At 39.0% G+C, this 22,634-nt stretch overlaps 1 protein-coding gene across 9 annotated transcripts in view; it reads right to left on the minus strand.

Annotated features, from left to right (window-relative positions):
* The window catches only part of ARHGEF12 (Rho guanine nucleotide exchange factor 12), a 202,364-nt gene that overhangs the window by 119,374 nt on the left and 60,356 nt on the right, over positions 1-22,634 (minus strand). For 5 of the 9 annotated variants that reach the window (XM_045578820.1, XM_045578817.1, XM_045578819.1 and 2 more), the window contains exons 2-5: positions 22,558-22,581; positions 21,158-21,243; positions 19,676-19,732; positions 578-667 (exon numbers count right to left, since the gene is read on the minus strand). The exons of 1 other annotated variant lie outside the window; for it this stretch is intronic. In XM_045578820.1, coding sequence (XP_045434776.1) covers positions 578-667; positions 19,676-19,732; positions 21,158-21,243; positions 22,558-22,581 — 257 coding nt within the window. The remainder of the gene's footprint in view (positions 1-577; positions 668-19,675; positions 19,733-21,157; positions 21,244-22,557; positions 22,582-22,634) is intronic. 3 more of the 9 variants (XM_045578816.1, XM_036430240.2, XM_036430241.2) reach the window with 3 other exon arrangements.

Consider the following 22,634-nt stretch of genomic DNA (forward strand, 5'->3'; position numbering starts at 1 on the left):
CTTTCTGAAGAAATACCAGGCAGCACATGAAACCCATATAAAAACGAGAGCACTGTCCCCATGAGCAAAACAAACATGAGAACATGACACAGTCATACATATGGTCTCTCACTGCAGAAGCAGCATGGAATGGGCCCAAGATGAACAGCTCTGGCAAACTGGAAAGAAAAAGTATTGGAGAGGAGACAGTCATAAGAAACACCCATAGCACATCTACGCTATTGGTAATATAAAATCTCCCTTACCACCCCGTGTTTTGATGCTCTTAACACCCACCCCCCAAAAAAATGCACAACCAAAACATTTTGGGACATTAAGCTAGAAGCAGCCCATAGTAAATTCTAGAGAAATCCCATCTCCCTCTCAGGGACATATACTCAGAAACACAGACCACATAAAGAAAGAAGGTGCTTGCAGGGTTCCTGCCACTTTTCTCCCAAAAGAAAGAAAAAAAGGGAAAGCTACAAAGGGCAGAAAAACCTTGGCTCAAAGAAAAAGTAAACAGAAAAGATAAAAAAGTAGAAAAAGTAAAGAATCTGTGAGCTCCACCAACTCTTTTATCTCTTTCTGTACTGACCTGACTCCCAGGAGCAGTTATTTTCTTTCCAGTTAAACAGCAAATGAAAATTGTCAAGGCAAGGTGAGAGGAAGAGGGCCCCGTCAAAGGACAGGCATGTCCATGACGGAAGAAGCCTGATTAGTGCCCAGCTCTTTTATTATGAATCAGAGATGAAGATCCTCAACTCTGTATTAACGGAATACTCCATACATACTTCCAGGTTCACAGAATCTAATCATTTCACCAAAAACCCAAATTCAGCCCCAGCTGGTATGGCTCAGTTAGTCTGGCATCATCTCCTGCATCAGAGGTCTCTGGTTGGATTCCAAGTCAGAGCACAAGGCCAAGTTGTGGCTTGATCCCCAGTAGGGGGCATGCAGGAGGCAGCCGATGGATGTTTCTATTCCTCTCCCTTTCTCTTTAAAATCAATAAAAACATATAACATCAATATATAAACAGCTTTAAAACAGTAGGTATAATAATGTTTAGAAAATATTCTTCAAAATAGTAAAGGATTTATACAGAGCCATCATCTTTTACAAAACAAAGAGTATGTTAAAGACTGCTTATTTTTATATACCGTATTTTTCGGACCATAAGACGCACCAGTTTTTAGAGAAGGGAAACGAAGAAAAAAAGATTCTGAAACAAATAGTGTCCTAAAATATTTTATGTGCATTAAAACCCAACATCACAGTCATAAACACATGTAATCAACCCTGTAAAGTAAACAGCAGCATTTAGAACCATTTTAGAGCCGGGCAAGCACACAGAGACCACACAGAGCCGGGCAAGTAAAAAAACTTTTTTTTAAAAGTATATGTGTAGGCTATATTTGGACCATAAGACGCAGGGACTTTTCCCCCCCACTTCTGGGGGGGGAAAAGTGCGTCTTATAGTCCGAAAAATACGGTAGATTTACATAGATTTCTTGCTGTTAATGAAATGTCACACGTATGTGAGCCTACTGCAGATGAAAGAATATAACTAGATGCCAGAATGAAAAATATGAACCTTTAATTTTAACTCATAACCCTATATGAAATTTAACTTAAGCAGATCATGGACCTAAACATGAAGCTAAAATTTTTCATGAGAAAACACAGAAAAAAATCTCCAAGACCTTAGGGTAGGCAGAGATAGTTGAGGATGCAAAATGTACCAACTAGAAAAAAAAAACTGGTAAACTGAACTAAAAACTTAGAACATTTGCTCTTCTAAAAGACACTAAGAAAATGAAAAGAAAAGCCACAGACTGGGAGAAAATATTCACTAAACAAATATGTTTATATCCAAATTACATATTTTAGAAACGCTACAATTTAATAATGGAAGACCTTTTAAACAATGGTTGCCAACCTTTCGGACCTCACAGACCACCGTGGTCTACGGACCACCATTTGGTGAGCGCTGCTTTAAAAGGGACAAAGATTTGAATAAACACATCACAAAGAAATACCAATGCATAATAAGCACATGCAAAGGTGCTCAATATCTACAGGCATCAGAAAAATGCAAATTAAAATCACACTAAGATGCCATGTACACTAACTGAAATGGCTGAGAACAGGAGTGACACCACCAAGTGCTGACACAGCTGTGGAGCAACTAGAATGTTCATACATCCGGAGGGAATGTATATGGTACACTTTGAAAAATAGTTGAGAAATTTCAACATGTATTTATATCTGACCCAGCAATCTCATTCCAAGAGAAATGAAAACTCATATGCATATAAAGACTAATAGACAAATGTTCATAACAGTTTTTTATTCCTAAAACCCCAAAACTTAGGAAATACAGTAAAACAAGAACTAGGCACATGAAGCAAATGAATCACAAAAACATAATGCTAAGCAATGGAAAGTAGATACAAAAGAAGACAGTGAACACTGTTTGATTCCCATGTAAAACAGACAAAACTAAACTACAGTAACAGAACTCAGGCGAGTGGCTCCTGGGGCAGGCTGTGAGAATGAGTGCAAAAGGGACAGTAAGGAATTTGGGAGAGTGATGGGAATGTTCGGTCCTTAATTAAGGTAATGGTTACATGAGTATATTCATTTGTCAAAACTTACTGAACTGCACACTTAAAATGGATATATCTCATTTTATGTAAATTGTACATCAAGAAGTTGATTTTCAATATTAAATATGTCACCACTCAACTCAAGAAACTACTAAATACTAAATAGCATTTGAATTTACCACGCCCACAAAACAGTCAATTGTAATGAGGGTAGGGGGAAGACAGCCCATCAAAATCAACCATTCAACCATTTTCCTTTGCTTAATGTTGCTTCCTTCAAGTAACTAGAAAAAACTATAAATGGAATGGATATGAATACAAAAAAAAAAAAAAAACAACTAAGAAAAAGGCATTCTTTATAAATTTCTAATATGGAATACAACAAATACATGAATGAGAGAACCTCAAAATAGATCAAGCTCAGTGTTTTACAGGGAGCTTTAAAACCCCTGGTTTTATCCAGTCCTCCACGGAAGGGCACTTCAGCTGTTTCCATGTCGTGGCACCATGAACAGTGCTTAGGGGGCGCCTATATTGCTGTGAATACATGATTTCGAGGTTTTCAGGTGTATACCCAGGGGAGGGATGGCTGGACCATGCACACACAGTGGAATACTACTCAGCATCATAAAGGATGAAATAGCGCCACTTGCAACCACAGGGCGGGACCTTGAGAGCAGTGTGTGAGTGAAGTCACAGTGAGCAAATCAGAGCCCTAGGACCTCACTCCCGTGTGGGACATAAAACGGAAACTGGTGGCACACAGCACTGGTGGCTGTCAGAGGGAAGGGGATGCAGAGAAGGCTTCCTGATATGAGGTGAATATGAGGGATCTGACTCTGGGTGGCAGGCACACGGTGCCATACACAGATCCTGTCCCAAAGAAACCCACACCTGACACCCGTATGTTTATGTGGACCAATGGCACCCCAATAAATGTAATTTTAAAAATGTGATTTTGGCCGAGACCGGTTTGGCTCAATGGATAGAGCGTCGGCTTGGGGACTGAAGGGACCCAGGTTCGATTCCGGTCAAGGGCATGTACCTTGGTTGCAGGCACATCCCCAGAAGGTGGTGTGCAAGAGGCAGCTGATCGATGACTCTCTCTCATCGATGTTTCTAACTCTCTATCTCTCTCCCTTCCTCTCTGTACAAAATCAATAAAATGTATTTTTTTAAATGTGGTTTTGAAAACATAAATACCCGATGTCCTCCTTTCCAGAGTTACTTGAAATTTCAAAATGAATTATATATTATGACTTTAAAATAAAAATCAAGACAACTACAACATTGAATACACGCGCACACGAGCGCACACACACACACACACACACACACACACACTTCATACTATATCCACCCCCCAGTTCTCCCACCAGCTGCAAGTCAGTAAAGTAAAGGTTCTAATCTTGGTGTTCATTGTGCTCAGCCACTCACAGACTCATCATCAGGTTACTTTAGAGCAGCAGTCACCAATCTTTCAGACTTCACAAACCACCGGTTGGCGACCGCTGCTTTAGAGAACCGGGTGCTGGTGAAAATGAAAGCGAGTGAAGGTTAAGAGTTTGTGTTTCACTGTAATACAATGAGCATGAAGTAATTATTTAATGCCTGACACATACTAAGGGTTCATAAATGTTAAGTATTATCAATATAAAAGGCTAACATAATATGCTAAGTGTCCCCTTGGGAGTTCAACCAGGAGACCCGGAGTTTGATCACTTGCTATGAAATGTGATGACCACCAGAGGGCAATACGAAATGAAAGAAGGCCCAGCTGGCAGCCAGGGAAGGATGGCCTGGGCCAGCAGTGGGAAGGCCCTGATTGGCCCTACTCATGCACGATTTCGTCCCCCAGGCCTATAGTTTTATTATGATTGAAGGTAAGCTGCCTTTGGACTTTCCTCACCAGATATAGAGCCATCAGTTAAAAACCAATTAATGCCTGTATGTTTGTTAACTAACTCCTATCATTTTTGCAATTTCTCCTTTAAAAAGAACAATCCTCATTTATGTCTTTGTCTAAATTTTACTTTAACAGATAAGCAAATTAGTTTTAAATGGGACAGGAAGAGAGTAGAAAATTTAACAGAGCAGGGTTTCTAGGAATAGGTAACTTCAGAAGATGAGACAATAGAAAAGCTACCAGAAACAATCACCTCCTCTTAGAAGCCTTTTCCGATTGTCCAGCCTGGAGGAGGGGCGTCCCGATGGCCCCTGCACCTCTGATTACCCACAGTGCCATCTGACTTACACTTGTCTTGTCCTTTCCTCAGAGCATATGCTCCAGGAAAAGAACAGGCTCTATTTTGTTACAGTCTATGTCAGGACCTGTGAATTGTCTGGCACAGGAAAAACTTTTTTTTTTAAATTGCTAATAAATGAAAACTGGATAAATAGAAGAGTCTAGGGAAAGGATGGAAACTCAAAAAGGTAGGTGATCTAAGAGGGGAAAAAATACCAGTACACACAGTCAACTTTAGCAAACAGACCCAGGGCCCTAACAGACTTTTAAGGGTTGAGTAAATATAACAGGATTCCCTCAAAATACTGCAAATCTGTTTTCTCCAATTCAAAATTGTTCAGTCTAGTAACTTTCCCTTTAACTCTATCTAAATCAAAAGGAGAATATGGAGGCCCTAGATGGTTTGGCTCAGTGGATAGAGCATTGCCTGCAGACCCAAAGGTCCCAGGTTCCATTCTGGTCAAGGGCTCATGCCTGGGTTGTAGGCTCGGTCTAACATGCAAGAGGCAGCCAATCAATGATTTACTCTCATCATTGATGTTTCTCTCTCTCTCTTCCTCTCCCTTTCTCTATGAAATCAATGGAAATATATTTTTTTTTTTTAAAAAGAAAAAAAAAAAAGATGGAGAACAAAGGAGAAAGAACGATATGCACACCTTAGTCCCCTGTCTCTTCTCCCCAAACCCACAACATTGTCCATGAGTTATTAGGACATATGCTAACCTATGAATCTGATGTCTTTTAATATATAAGAACTAGAAGCCTGATGCACGAAGATTCATGCAAGAATGGGCCTTCCTTTCCCTGGATACTGGCACCTCCTTTCCACTCCAGCCCCACCTTCCCATGCTGCCCAGGGGCCCTCAGCAGCTGGAGTGGTGCAGAATGCCTGTGTTGTCACCCTCGGCCACTCGGCACCTGCACATGCAAATTAACCTGCCATCTTGGTTGGGTTAATTTGCATACTCACTCTGACTGGCTGGTGGGAATCATGAAGGTACAGTCAATTTGCATCTTTCTCTTTTTTTTTAGTGTAGATTACTAGACTAATACAAAAGGAAACATATCTTATATATATAGCCAATTAAGAACCTATGAAATTCAAATTAATGATACTATTCTGTCCTATTAATCTATGCCATCTGCATAAACTTAATTAACTTAAAACTAAGCTGTCATATCTCAAAATTCAGAAATCAACCTCTCAGATGCTTACTTCTATTATGTTCATTCTCATTCAAAATAAATGTTTTTTTCTTAAGTTATGTTTTCTACTTGTTGTAGAGCAAAAATTGGTTTAGTCCACTGCAGAGAATAAATGCACCCTTAACATTGAAATCACTGACTAAATTATGACAACTTTGAAATGTCCTTTTGGGGGGAAAAATCCACTTCTTTATTTTAGCAAATTTGTATTTATTATCTACTAGCTATTTAACATTGCAGTATATAAATATTTTGAGGAATACAAAACTAGAAGTATGCTCTCAAAAAACTCAAATCTTGACATGGAGAACAGCAGAGAAACAAATAAGGAGCCAGGACAATGTCCTACTAAGAGTCAGAGGCCGGTTCAGATGACAAGTCCTGTAAGTTATTTTACCAAAATAAAAAATAAAAATGGACTCCTAAGTCCAAAAAAGCCATTTCCAAAATTAATTTCTACTTTTCCTGATTTTAACAAACACATTCAGTCCATTGTTTGTTGTTTTGCTAAATCCCTATTGTCTAGTGTACATATTATTAATTATAATTACTATATAAATGTGTTTATCTTTCAATGAATTTTTATAAGGTCACAAACTTACATTACTATCAGCTGAATCCAAGCAGTTTGCATGAAGACTTAGCAGAAAAAGAATTTAGCAATGAAATAATAAGTTTATACTTCCGTAACATTTAGCATGGTGATCTTCATTCTCACTATTCTTAGTGCCATATAAAGGTTTTTCCAGAACAACCTATTTTTAGGTACACATAAAGTATTAGTAAATTAGTGTATATCTTTATTTTTGTGCTTACCAAAACATGTTACAATTCTTCTTTTTGTACTAGACTGAACTTCCAGAAAACAGGAATAATCTCCCCTTATTTTTGTCTCCCATCACTGATAGTGCATGGCATATAATAGCTGCTCAAGAAATATTTGCTATTCCTAAAACTGAATGTATTTTACATAAAATATATTTTAAATAAATCATATCCAGTCACTTTTTAAGAAAAAGTAATATCATAGATCTGAAAACTATGCAAAGTAGAGAAAAAACCCTATAAGGACACTTACTATATTATAATTAAAGTAATTTGATTTCCATTTAAATAACTCTAATTACAAACATAAAATAACTCCTCTACTTATAAACACATTTTTTATTGTCTGTTTTTTGTTTTGTTGTTTTGTTTTTTAAAGAGTATGATATTTCACCTGGAAGCTAACAACAGATATTTGGTTTTATGACATCTGTGAAATGTTTTATCAAATTTAGTATACACTATCCTTTCCTAAACTTCATTTTCTCTAACAAAATACTTTTTTCCCCCCTTTTAGATGATGTGGTTAAGTGAAACCAATATAAAAAGATTACTCTTTACTCAAAAGATAAATATCATATAAATATCTGGAGTGTCTGTTCTAGCTCTGTGAACTATGATGTTGGTATTTTAATTGGGATTGCACTGAATCTGTAGACTGATTTGGGTAGTATGGACATTTTCATTATGTTAATTCAACTAGTCCATGAACTCGGTATATTCTTCCACTTGTTTATTCTTCTTCCATCTTTTTTCATAACTTTTTATAGTTTTCTGAGTACAGGTCTTTTACCTCCTTGGTTAAGTTTATTCTTAAGTATCTTAATTTTTTGTTCACACAGGCTAGAGCTCTTAATTTTTTTTATTGCAGTGGTAACTGGGATTGTTTTTTAAGTTCCTGTTTCTGAAAGTTCATTATTGATGTATAAAAATGCCAACAATTTCCGGGTGTTACTTTGTATCCTACTACCTTGGAAAAATCGTTTATTAAATCTAGTAGCTTTATGTTGAAGTCTTTAGGGTTTTCTATGTACTATATCATGTCATCTGCAAATTTTTCTTTTCAATGTGGATGTCTTTTTTGTTTGTTTCTTCTTGTCTGATCGCTGTAGCTAGGCCTTCTAGTAAAATACCAAAAGCATATATCACAGATCGAGAACAAACACCAACAACATATTTCACATATCTAGAACAAACACTCCAAAAACTTATATGGAACCAAAAAGGCTACAGCAATCTTTAGAAAGAAGAACGAAGTTGGAGGGATCACAATACCAGATATCAAGTTATACTACAAAGCCACCATAATCAAAATAGCCTGGTACTGGTATAAGAACAGACATACAGATCAACAGAATACAACATATAACCCAGAAATTGACCCACTCCATAATGCTCAGTTAATTTTTTTTTAATTGATTTTGTACAAAGAGGAAGGGAGAGAGATAGAGAGTTAGAAACATCGATGAGAGAGAGTCATCGATCAGCTGCCTGTTGCACACCCCCTACTGGGCGCAAGCAAGGTACATGCCCTTGACTGGAATCAAACCCGGTACCCTTCAGTCCCCAAGCCGGCGCTCTATCCATTGAGCCAAACCGGTCTCGACTCAGTTATAATTTTTTATAAAGGAGGCAAGAGTATACAATGGAGTAAAGACAGTCTCTTTGATAAATGGTGTTGGACTAACTGGACTGCTACATGTAAAAATGAAACTACACCACCAACTCACACCATACACAAAAATAAACTCAAAATGAATAAAAGATTTAAATATAAACCATGAAACCATAAAAATCCTTGAAGAAAATATAGCCAGCAAAATATAAGACATCTCATGCAACAAAATATTCACCAATACATCGCCTAGGACAAAATAAACATAAGAATAAACAAAAGGGACTACATCAATATAAAATGCTTCTGCACAGAAAAAGAAACCACCATCAAAATGAAAAGGGAACCCACTGAATGGACAACATATTTGCCAATGATACATCGGATAAGGGGTTAATAACAACTCAACAAAAGGAAGACAATCTAATAAAATAAAATAAAAAATGGGGAGACGACTTTTCCGAAGAGTACATAAGGCGCAGAGACATGAAGAAATGTTCAGGACATACAAAAGGCGCAGAGACAAAGAAATATTCAGCATCACTAATCATCAGAGAGATGCAAAAGCAAGATCTGGAAAAAGCCCAAGTGACCATCAGCAGACAAGTGAATAAAACAGCTGAGGGCATTTACAATGGAATACAGTGCAGCAGTAAAAGAAGGATCTCTTACCCTTTGGGACAGCATGGAGGGGCCTGGAGAGTCTCATGCTGAGTGAAGTAAGTCAGAGAAAGACATGTATACGTGATCTCACTCACAGGTGGAATCTGCGTAACAAAATAAACTGACAAACGAAGTAGATCCAGAGACATGGAAGCATGGAGCATACTGAGGGTCCTCTGAGGAAGTAGGGGGAGCTGGTGCTGAGAAGGGAAGAGATCAATCGAAGACCATGTATGCATGTATGAATAACCTATGGGCACAGGTAACAGTGAGGTGAAGGCCTGGGAAGGGGGGGACGGGAGTGGGGAGGAGGAGGTTACTGGGGGAAAGGAGGACATCTGTAATACTACAACAATAAAGACAAATTAAAAGATAATTACCAAGAATTATATTTTAAAAGTGAAAAAAAAAAATAGGTTCTTTGTAATGTTATGAAGTGGGAAGGGAAGAAGGCATAAAAAAAAACTATTCAAAAAAGGTGAGAAAGTTTCACTATAACACATTCCTGAAAGGAAAAAACACAACTACACTGCCAAACAGCAAATTAATGAAAATGGAGTGTTAAATATAAACATGTTAACCTTCCATACCACACTTACTTTAGGGAAAGCACTTTTCTTCTTCACCTTTGATTTGATTACATGATCAAGCTTTTCTAAGTCTCATGTCTTCAAAACTAGTTCAGGAAAGGGTGAGGAGAAAAACTATGTGCACTTTCCTGAAAAGAGCTCTTTTTTTATGAGTAAGACCTCAGATAATCCTTTCACTAAGAGGCTCCTGCATTCTAAATGCACAGTGCTGCTGGAAAGAGGTGCCTTCCGTTCCAAGTACGCCAATTGCATTCTTTTGACTATCACTCTGACAGTTACCTCTCTTTCCTAAGTTACATTTTCTTCTACCTCAGACTTTTTCAGAAGAAAATTCAGACAACAAAAACAGCTGAACAACTCTAGTGAAGTCCTAGGAAGAAGGCAATATTTGAAATGGGCCTAAAGATGAAGAGAGTTCTAACAGGAAGTTATAGTGGGTAAAGCCCTAAAGACTTCGGGAATGGCATGAATAAAGAAAGACTATGAAGCCATATTCCAGAAATGAAATTTTGGAAGAGAGTGTAGTACATTTAAGTGAATAGTAAATTAAAGTAGGATTATAAACTGGAAACAAATTATACTATATCTTAAAAACTATATGTACTTCCTAGCAAATAAATGCCCAGATCCTGATTTTAGTAATACTAATCTTACAGCCGAAACCGGTTTGGCTCAGTGGATAGAGCGTCAGCCTGCGGACTGAAGGGTCCCGAGTTCAATTCCAGTCAAGGGCATGTACGTTGGTTGCGGGCACATCCCCAGTAAGGGGCATGCAAGAGGCAGCTGATCAATGACTCTCTCTCATCGATGTTTCTAACTATCTCTCTCCCTTCCTCTCTGTAAAAAATCAATAAAATATATATTTTAAAAAAATACTAATCTTACAAATTATCTAAGAATGGAGAAGTGAGTCAATATGAAATCATAGTGAAAGAAAGTTACGAGTCTATTAAAATATTCTAGCCCTAACTGGTGTGGCTTATTAGATAGCGTGTTGGCCTGCAGACTGAAGGGTCCTGGGTTCAATTCCATTCAAGGGGACATGCCTGAGTTGCTGGCTCAATCCCCAGTAACTGATCAATGATCCCCCTTACATCACTGATGTTTCTATCTCTCTCTCCCTCTCTGAAATAAATAAAAATATATTTTTTAAAATATATCCTAATGAAAAGATGAACGGAGAAACCAAGATGGCAGCATAGGTAAGCACCTAAACTGCTGCTACGCACAACAATTTCAAAACTACAACTAAAAGACAGAACGGACATCATCCAGAACCACAGGAAGGCTGGCTAAGTGGAAATTCTACAACTAGAAGGAAAGAGAAAAGCTCTCGGAGAATCAGAGGAGCTGCAAAGGGCTGAGGTATGGAGACACACACACAGAGAGGAAGGGCGGCTGAGTGCCTGGATGGCTTTCTCTAGCGGGGGAGAGAAGGAAGCTCCAGGCGAGCTCCTTAGGACCCAGGCTCATATTAGGGGAATCTGGACTCTGTCAGGCAAAAACTCAGGGAAAGAGCAAAAGGCAGAGGTCTGGAGCCATGTGTGCAAGTGCGTGCAGAGAGTACTGACTGCTGAATGTGCCTTTGGCTTTCTCTAGCAGGAGGGAATCGGAAGCTCACGACTACTCTGAACTTCAGTTTCAGGTGAGAATCTGGGAATCCAGATTCATTGGGAGGAGAAACTGACAGCAGGCAAAACTTGAGGGTGGCTTACTCTCAGAGGTGCTTGCAGCGATTACCATGGGACACTGAGACCCAGGGGCATCATAGGGCAGGGTTGACAGAAAGCCATTGCTGTCTACTCCTCCCTGAGACTCCATCCCATCCAAGCTGAACAGAAAGGCTTCTGCAATTTTGCAAATCTGGTACCATAAGGCTGTCTCCAGCACAGAAGTTCTCCAAGTGTAGACACAGCTGATCCTCATAGCCACTGGCCTGAAGGTCAATTCCTCCCAGTGATACCAACAACAATCAAGACTTAACTACAATAAGACTATACACACAGTCCACAAAGGGGTGCACCAAGAATGTCCACCTCAGGTAACTGGGAGGCTGACCCACTGAAGCATATAGGACACCTAGCACACAAAGTTACCCTGCCAACACAAAGTTACCCTGCCAAGCAGTGAAATGAGGAGCCAAAGAAACAAATCACAAACAAAAGAAATGGAGGAAAGCAAACTACTGGATATAGAGTTCAAAACCACAGTTATAAGGTTTTTCAAGAATTTTCTAGAAAAGGCTGATAAATTTATCAAGACCCTGGAGGATATGAAAAAGGACCAACTAGAAATTAAGCATACACTGACTGAAATAAAAATAAAAAATATACAGAGACTCAACAGCAGACTAGAGGAACACAAGAATCAAGTCAAAGATTTGAAATACAAAGAAGCAAAAAACACTCAACCGGGAAGAAAAAAAAAGAAGAACCCAAAAAGCTGAAGATAGTGTAAGAAGCCTCTGGGACAACCTCAAGTGTACCAACATCCAAATTATGGGGTGCCAGAATAAGAGAGAGCAAGATACTGAAAACTTATTTGAAGAAATAATGACTGAAAACTTCCCCCAAATGGTGAAAGAAATAGACTTACAAGTCCAGGAAGCACACAGAACCCAAAACAGAAGGAATCCAAAGAGGACCACACCAAGACACATCATAATTAAAATGCCAAGAGAAAAGCTAAAGGAGTTCATCACTACCAAGCCAGTATTCTATAAAATGCTGAAAGGTATTCTTTAAGAAGAGGAAGAAGAAAAAAGATAAAAATTATGAACAACAAATACATATCTATCAACAAGTGAACCCAAAAATCAAGTGAATTAAAAATCTGATGAACAGAATAAACTAGTGAATATAATAGAATCAGGGACATAGAAAGGGAGTGGACTGATAATTCTCAGGGGGAAAGAGGCATGAGGGTACAGGAAGAGACTGGACAAAATCGTACACCTATGAATGAGGACAGTGGCAGGGAAGTAAGGGCAGAGGGTGGGGCTAGAACCTAGTGGAGGGGATCTATGGGGGGGGGGGAGAAACAATTGTAATAATCTGAATAAAGATTAAATTTAAAAAAATAAAGATGGAAACTGAACACAAAGCAGTGAGGATGGAAGGAAATAGTAAGGGATGAAAAATAATGTGAGGTACAATCGATGGGACCTCGCAGACAGTTGACGAGAGGGGACAAGGTAAAGGGAGAAGTCAGAGATAACTATAAAAAAATAAGACAAGGTTAACAAAAGAATGACAGTGCCACTGAAAGAATCAGGAAAACTGATTTCTAGCCACGATGAAAAACGATGAATTTCAGGTTGTCATTCTGAATTTGAAGGACAGAGAGAAGGTATTCAAAAAGGTTAAAAATATAAAACTGGTAAAAGTAATATCAGGGACAGAAACTCAGGTCATGTCTACATTTGCAAGAGTGAACAGCAATCAGTACAGAAAAGACAAAATTATATAGAGAAAAGAACCAGGTTAACACCACATCATAGAAACCAAAGAAAATGTATCAGCATTGTCAAATGGTTCAGAGAAAAGGTGAGAATTGAGAATAACTTCATAGATTTTCAAGTCAAATATTTTAGTTTACCTTCCAGATAGTATATGTCTACTTTCTTCTGGGTTTTTTTTTTTTTTTTGGTTTTTTTTTGTTTTTTTAATATTCTTTATTGTTGAGTAGAAGCCTGGTGCACGAAATTCATGCATGTGTCCCCCTCAGCCAGGCCTGCACGCTCTCACAATCCAGGACCCCTCAAGGAATGTCTGACTGCCTGTTTAGGCCCAATTCCTGTATAATCCAGGACTGCTGGCTCCTAAACTCTCACCTGCCTGCCTACCAGATCACCCCTAACCACTTGCATGCATGCCTCATTACCCCTAACCACTGCTCCCTGTCTGCCTGCTCGATTATTCCTAACCCCTCTGCCTGCCTGCCTGATCACCCTTAACTACTCACCTGCCTGCCTCATCACCCTATCCACCTCTGCCTCGGACACACACACCCACACTGCTGTAGCACCATGGCTTCGCCCAGAAGGGCATCTGGAAGGACATCCAAAAGGTCGTTTGGCTGTCTGGTCTAATTAGCATATTGCCCTTTTATTATTATAGATAGTATTACAAATATCTCACCTTTCCCTCTTCTACCCCATCTTCTGAACCCCTACCCACTCCTCCAAGTCTTCACTACCCTATTGCCTGTGTACATGGGCTATACTTTTAGGTATGTAAGTCCTCTGATTTCTCTCTTCTCCTCCCCCACCCCCACCCCACCCCCACATCAAGGTATGTCAGCCTGCTCCATGACTCCATGCTTCGGGTCTTATTTTGTTGCTCAATTCATTCGATTCCACAAATAAGTTAGAGTATGTAACATTTGTCTTTTTCAGTTTGTCTTGTTTTGCTTAGCATATTTTCCAGGACCATCCATGCTGTCCCAAAGGGTAAGAGATCCCGCTTTTATTTTCTACAGCTACATAGTATTCCACGGTGTAAATGTCCCACAGCTTTTTTACCCACTCATCTACTAATGGGCACTTGGGCTGTTTCCAAATCTTAGCTATTGTAAATAATGCTGCTATGAACATAGGGGTACATATATTCTTTCTGATTAGTATTTTGGGGGGTTTAGGATATATTCCAAGAAGTGGGATCACTGGGTCAAATGGGAATTCCATTTTTAATATTTTGAGGAAACTCTATACTGTTTTCCATAATGGCTGCACCAGTCTGCATTCCCATCAGCAGTGCACTATGGTTCCCTTTTCTCCACATCCTCGACAGCACTTGTTTTTTGGGTGATAGCCATTATGACAGGTGTAAGGTGGTATCTCATTGTGGTTTTAATTTGCATTTTTCTGATTAGTAACTTTGAGCATTTTTCATATGTCTCTTGCCCATTTGTATGTCCTCTTTGGGAAAATGTCTATTCAAGTCTTCTGCCCGTTTTCTAATTGGACTGCTTGTGTTCCTTTTGTTGAGTTGTATGAGTACTTTATACATTTTGGTATTAACTCCTTATCAGATATATCATTGACAAATATGTTCCTCCATTCAGTGGGTTCCCTTTTCATTATGATTGTGGTTTCTTCTGCTGTTCAGAAGCTTTTTATTTTGATGTGGTCCCAATTATTTATATTTTCCTTTGTTTCTTTTGCCCTATGGGATATATCCGTAAGTATATTGCTACTTGACATGTCTGAGATTTTACTATGTTCTCCGCTAAGATTTTTATGGTTTGATATCTAGCATTTAAGTCTTTTATACACCTTGAGTTTATTCTTGTGTATGGTGTAAGTTGATGGTCTAGTTTCATCTTCTTGCATGTAACTGTCTGGTTTTCCCAGCACCATTCGATGAAGAAACTCCCTTCTCCATTTTATGTTTTTGCCTCCTTTGTCAAATATTGATTGAGCCTAATGGCTTGGGTCAATTTCTGGAGCCTGTGTTCTGATCCATAGGTCTATCTGCCTGTTCTTGTGCCAGTACAAGGCTGTTTTGTTAATAATGGCTTTGTAGTATAATTTGATATCCAGTATTGTGATCTCTCCTACTTTGTTCTTCCTTCTCAAGACTGCTGCAGCATTTTATGGTTCTATAATACAATAATATACAGATGATATATCATAGAATTGTACACCTGAAATCTAAATAATTTTATTAACCAACTAGAAGCCCAGTGCACAAAATTCATGCATGAGGAAATGGGGTCTCCTCAGCCCAGCCTGCACCCTCTCCAATCAGGGATCCCTCTCACAATCCTGGACTGCTGGCTCCTAATCACTCACTCTCCTACCTGCCTGCTTGATCACCCCTCACTGCCTCTGTGTTCCAGCCTGGTCGCCCCATCCTCCCCCCCCCCCCAACTAGTCACTGCCCCCACTGCCAGCCTGATCACCCTGAACTACACCCCTGCCGGCCTGATTGCCTCTTACTGCCCCCCCTGCTGGCTTGGTCACCCCCAACTGTCCCCCCTGCCAGCCTGGTTGCCCCAACTGTACCCCAACCCGCTGGCCTGGTCGCCTCTTACTGTCCCCCCTATAGGCCTGGTTGCCCCAACTGCTCCCCCCTGCTATCCTGGTCACCCACAACAGGCCCCCCACCCCCCAAAAGCCCCTCATGGTTGCCCCTCATGGTTCCCCCACTCGTCTGGTTATCTCATACAGCCTGCTGTTCAGTCATTTAGTCATCCCTCACTACCTCCCCTGCCGGCCTGGTCACCCCACACAGCCTGCTTGTTCAGTCGTTTGGTTGTCCCTTGGGCTGGCCCTGGGCACCTGGACAACTGGACAACCAACACCCGAGGCTTGCCTGTGTCTCCGGCCAGCGGTGGGCAGCTGGAGGACTGAAGGAACAGGGGGACTCTGGAAACAGGCGCCCCAGCAGGGCTGAGGGGAATGGGTGCCACCATCTTGTGGCTATGGGCACCACCATCTTTGAGGGCATGAGAGTAATTACCATATTCCCTCCTTATTGGCTGTTGGCACCTCCATCTTTGTGAGGGTGTGATAGTCAATTAGCATATGCCCTCTTTATTAGATAGGATGCCACTCCAATAAAGTCAATAAAAATATATTAAAAAAGGAAAAATATATGAATTTTAAAAATATGTACTCTGAAGTATCCAAACCAAGATGTCTCAAGTGCTAACAGTTTGCCCGTCATGGACTGCATGTTTGTGTCCCCCCCAAAATGCATATGTTGAGTGAGTCAGAGCAAGCCAGGGGAGAGCTCTCACCACAACCCAACCACGCTGGCACCGATCTCATACTTCTAGCCTCCAAAACGATGAGAAAATAATTAAATTCTTGTTACTCAAGGAAAGTCTTTGACATTTTGTTACAGCAGCCCCAACAGAGTGAGGCAGCTTCAAAAAGGCATTGTTTATTTTATTGTACAAAATACTATCAGCTGGAATCTCTTCATGAAACTGAGACAGAAGTTAGGAGAAGTAGTCTAGCTCAAAATTCCCTTGTTTAATCTCATACCCCACAAAATTTCTCCATTACAATATTAGTGGGGGGGAAAAGAGAAAAGTAAATATTAAAACTGCAGATCAAGCCGAAACCGGTTTGGCTCAGTGGACAGAGCGTCAGCCTGTGGACTGAAAGGTCCCAGGTTCGATTCCAGTCAAGGGCATGTACCTTGGTTGCAGGCACATCCCCAGTGGGGGGTGTGGAGGAGGCAGCTGGTCGATGTTCCTCTCTCATCAATGTTTCTAGCTCTCTATCCCTCTCCTTTCCTGTCTGTAAAAAATCAATAAAATATATAGTTTTTTAATATTTTTTAAAATTGCAGGTCAAAAAATACACCTGTATACTATTATAGTATCATCAACAGACTCCAAAAGGTACAGCGGAAATAAGGTGAGAGGGAAGAAATACTGGCCTACTGCCTTGGGCAAGAAATTAACAAAAGGAATCACTACAAAACAAACACTTGGGCTCCTTTTAAAATGTGCAAAGTAAATCCATCTGATAAAACAGCTCTGAAAATGGCTTAGAAAGTTTAAAATAAATGTAATTTATACTTGAACAAATGACATTTGTGTTTAGTATCCAATTAATAAATTCTAATCCAAGACAATGTGCAATCTCAGAAGTTAGAAGCTGGCTGGTTAAGAGACCTACACAATGTCACCAGTTCTTTGTTCTCGTCTCATCTTCCAGGATGGCCCGTGGTTCCCAGAGGCGCGAGTGCACACAGCCTGAAGAGGTCCATGCACACAGTGGACAGCATGCTTGTGATGCCGAAGAGGCTGCAGTCAAATGCTAACTCAGCTCTGAAAACTCGTCCTTCTGTAAATACCTTTTGGGACTCCTGGTTCAGTTTCTTCTACAAAAGGCCTTCAAGGGTTGTCAGGAAACACACACCCAGAGAACCACACCCACTTCCCTAAGACTACCAGCAATGGCATGTTTTCGAAGTGCTCCTATCACTGGAATATTAACATCCAAATCAAACAACAAGCTTTCATACATACCACAGATCCACAGATCTAGGCAAATGTGATGAGGGTGGTGAGGGTAAAATGCAAAGTTGTAAAGGTCTCGAAATGAATGGGGCTATAAAGGTAGTGTCCCCATTCCTAAGGGGTGAATAAACCAACTCTATAGAGAACAGAAAGAAGTATCGAGAAATTCAGAAGCTATTTCTTACTTATGTGGCGCCTGATACTTTGGAAGAAAAAACATAAACCTGAGATCTGTTGAACTACTGTCCTGTAAAAGGTTTACTAACTACATAGAGAAAATTCTGGTCACAAAAACCCAAGCAAACAACCAAGTGTATGTATCTAACAAAGAAGATTTACTGCTTTATAACCAAACACTGAGGCCTCATAATTTTATCAGGAGATATAAATTATAAAATGTCATATATTATTTTCCTTTCATGTTTATCAAGCTAGGAAAACAACTACACCTGGGGAACCTCTATTTAATAGACTTTTGGTTGTATTAGAGAAGACATAGTTTTCCTTTGATGCTAAATTTGGAGTCGTCTTTAAACAAAAAACTTCTGCACTAGCTGGTTTGGCTTGGTAAATAGAGCGTGACCCTGCGGACTAAAGGGTCCCAGGTTCGATTCTGATCAAGGGCTATGGACTCAATCTCCAGTGGGGGTCATGCAGGAGGCAACCAATCAATGATTCTCTTGCATCATTAATGTTTCTCTCTCTCTCTCCCTCTCCCTTCTTCTCTGAAATCAATAAAAATAAAAATATGTTTTTAACAAAACAAAAGCTTATTCTTTCAGAGATTAAAGTATTGGCCCCAGGCCCTGCCACTTTTCTCAAAAAGCTAATTGGATGTCAAAACAAGGGGAGAGGAAAAATAAAACTAGGCAAAGGCAAAAGGAAATAGGTGTGGGCTTCACAGTGTGGCTTCTCCGTGCCAGGAACCAGGGCACCCTCTGGAAACTGGTGTCTCAACCACCTTCCAACTGGCCGCCTGAGGTGGGGAGGGAGATGGCTGCCGGGAGGAGACTGCAAGACAGTGTGTGGGCGAGAAAACAAAGGGAGAGTGGTCGCACGAGGAGTGTTTGTTAGTGAGTGAGGGACAGCTGTCCTCCAGGAGAAGGTGGGGGACTGCTGAACGGGGCTCCCCTGACCGGGCAGCCCCCACTGCTGCTGGGATCCCTCCTGGAGTGACTGGCTCCATCTTGAAGGGGAAGGTGGATGTTATCGGAACCCTGAAAACCTACAACTGCGCACCCAACAGCTGCAAGCCCCAGAACACATGGATTCAGAGGGCTTTACACCCACCATAGAGAGAAGGAGAGAGAGAACTACATAACCAGACACGCGGAGAAGAGAGAACACGGAGGGACAAAAAAACAAAGCTGATGTTCTGCTGAAACCTGCTCTTTATAAAAGTTATTCTAACTTTTTGCCATTTTGAAATTGTCCATTCCTAAATTTTAGGGAGACTTATGAAAGGCATAGAAAATACTTCATGTTACAAAAATAAAAATTTAAAGTATTTTACTGCTGTGGATAAATCATACAAGCATTTCCAAAAGATGAGGTGATTAAAAATAAATAAACAAATAAAAAATAAAGATTCAAAGAACTGCTAACACATATTAAATTACACAAATTCTACATGATCCAAACTCCGCCAATGGGACATGGGAAGAAGATAACAAGAAACCAATGCTACATGTGACATGGAGGAACCTGACCCAAAGAGAGGAAAGACACTTTCCTTCATGAACAAAGTGCAAGAAAAGATGAGTAACGTGGCCTATTCTTACTCGACAATGTTAGTTTCTAGCAGCCTTAAGCTTCCACATCACCGCCACACTGGCCCCAGCTCCTTTTCCCTGCAGTACGTCATGCCATGCAGAGCAGACAGGAAGGCTGTAGTTGTTTTTAAAAGGAAACAGCATGAAGCAAGCTCCAACGGTGCAAGGCTGATTGGCTATGTGAGCTTACCATATATCTCGGATCTACTCTCCTCTGAACTAGACTTTGTCTTCTTGGAGGAGCTATCTGCACAGAGCGGGAGAAAAGGAGAGAGATATAGAAAACATGGAGACCAATGTAAGGGGAAAACTCATGGGGGGAAAGAATGAATCATGATCAAGTTAAATCGTGCAAACAAAGTATGAACATCACAGGTGACAGCACTTAAGAATAGTCACAAACAACACAGGTAATGACATATTTTACAGAATTACCAAAGAAAAGACAGTGCAAAAATATATATTCAAACAAAACAAAGCATGAATAGTCTACAAAATACATCATCTGAAAATTTGAGACAGAAAAAGCACTAAAAACTATAATAATCTCATTATGAAGCATTACACATCACTTTGCTAAATGTGTCACATCACAGATGAACAATACCTTGCTAGCAAGACAATAAGTAATCATATAAGTAAAAGCTTCTGTGACCCATGATGTCAAAAAATTTTTTTAAAGTATCTTTTAATGGAGATCTAGAAGTTACATATTACAAACTCCCACCATCAAAACTTTCGAAATTGATTATTGAGGTTTCATTTTATCTACTATTGAAGATGCAGGTAAGTTACAATATTAGCTATGCACTTTCTATTCTTTCCTTCCTAGCATCTTAATTAGACACAAAAATATACTTACTTACTTTCTATTAAAAATTAAATTTTACTTCTAAGTGAAAATATCTAAAAGCAGATACATTATATTTATGTATCTGGGACCTCAGCATTTACTTTATCTTTGGTCACAGGAACATACCACTGAATAAAACAGTATGTGCACAAAGAATGCACAACAGTTTCAAAAGGTGAAAGTTGAATTATCAAGCAATTTTTATCAATTAAATACTTGGTACATTTATAAGGAGAAAGCTAATTCCCGTATTTTGCAAGAGAAGGGAAAACTCTATAAACAACAGCTGTAAGTAGACTACTGACACGAAAACGCTAGGAAAGGTGAAAGACTTTCTGAGTGCAAAATCCTCTTTGACTGAGCAAAGGGTCTCTCATTTGCTTACTTTAAAATGATAATCAATTTTGAAGTTGCATTTAATCTACTCCAGACCTGAATTTTTAAATGACTATGGAAATTGGTACTTGTTGTAGACTTAATTTTATGACATACTACTTACTTATTAGTCCACACCTATGTTTTATCTTAATTTTAAGTCGGTTGCAACAAAATACTCAGTTATGATATAAAAACTATTTCTATTATAATTACTCTTTTTAAATATGATACACTTTACAATGAAGCTTCCACAGTGGAATACAAGGCACTGGAAGTTAAAAAAGTTGCATTTCTCCTAAGAAGAAAGGGTTTGTGCTATAACTGAAGGAGGAGAGTCCTCAACAGGAGTCCTCCTTCTGAACAGGAGTCCACGCAGCTGTGCAGCTGACGTGATAGAATCAGGCACCCACTGCTTTCACTGTTCTTCGGAAGGATTTTTACCTGTGGGGTCGAAGTCATGTGATGCACTGCGCTCAACTCTCTGCTTCTTATCAGCTGGTGACTCTCGGTTCAAAATACTTCCATGCCTAAATCAAATCAAAGCAATCAAATAGGTACAACAGAACAGTCAGTAGAATAAAATTTTAATTTAAAAATATCAAGTGTGTCTTACAGAGAGACCAAGAAATCAGTTTACCTTACACTCTCATAAACCTCTCTATTTTTTCAAAAAGTTTTAAATTTTAGTCTGTACTACAAGTAACACAGTGACTCTTTACTTGGTTATAAAAAGTGCTTAAAATTGTAAAAGTACTATTCAGGAATAAAGTTTGTTTTATTCTTAGGTATACTGCTTAAATTATTTTAGGGATTTTCAAAGGCTACTCGTTAATATTTTCATTTAACAGATAAGAGACAATGCCTTCAAGTAATTCAATACATTACCCAAACCTAAATATACCATGGCCAGATTTAAAGTCACTGTATAAATATGGCACTGATGTTAGCAGTTAAAAAAATTTTCTGGGAAGCTGCACTTAAAACCTGCAAATAGTTCTAGTTACAGCAGTCTTTCTTAAGCAAACCCAGATGACACTGAAATTATTTTCTTATGGTCTATCAACTTACACCGATCAGATAATGGCCGGGCAGTAAATAAGACTGACTATAATGCATACACAACTAGTTAATTGAAATCCCAAGATTAACATTGGTATCCTGGACTATGGTGTCATTAAAAATGATGAATGTCCTATGAAGGTAAGCAGGAATGACATTCTATCTACATTTTAAATAATATTTATGACAAGATGAAAAAGGGAGAAATATTGAAAAACAAGTGTTAAGAAAGAGGCATTTAATCCTGGGAAATTAATAAATGTGCAGATATTGATATGAGTACAGACATATAAACGTTTTGGATTTTTCCCTTTACTGTCTTAAAGTTTTTAAGACTGATCCAGTTTGCCAAAGTTCATTAACTAAAGGCAGTTACAGTTATCAGATGCTAAAACCCATTAAAAACTAGTAATCCATTTACACTCCCTAAGTTATTCACAATCAAAAACAGTCACAATAGATTTTAAAATCTGTAATAGAATTAACAATAAAAATAAGTAATGAAAATAAAAAGAATAGGAAAAGGGGAGAAAATAAAAGCAAAATTTCATAGGGAGTGACCGTAATACCAATTTTGTATCAAAAACACTGAAAATGTTATCAAAACAATGGTATCTTCCAGAAAAAATAGAAACATCTATTACATTCTAATTTGTAAAATATTTTGAAAATTTAAAATAAAATCTACATTTCAAAAGCCACAAAAAATCCACCATAATTTCAAAGAAATAATTCTATTGAAAATTTAATCTAAATGTATGAATAACAACTGAACAACTTACCTTATAGGTTTTTTGAGGGGAAACCTGAAACAAAGTACAAAAAAAAAAACAAAAAAAAAGGATAAATGAAATTATTT

The sequence above is a fragment of the Pipistrellus kuhlii genome, unplaced genomic scaffold (assembly GCF_014108245.1).
Source record: "Pipistrellus kuhlii isolate mPipKuh1 unplaced genomic scaffold, mPipKuh1.p scaffold_m20_p_104, whole genome shotgun sequence".
Lineage (NCBI taxonomy): Eukaryota > Metazoa > Chordata > Mammalia > Chiroptera > Vespertilionidae > Pipistrellus > Pipistrellus kuhlii.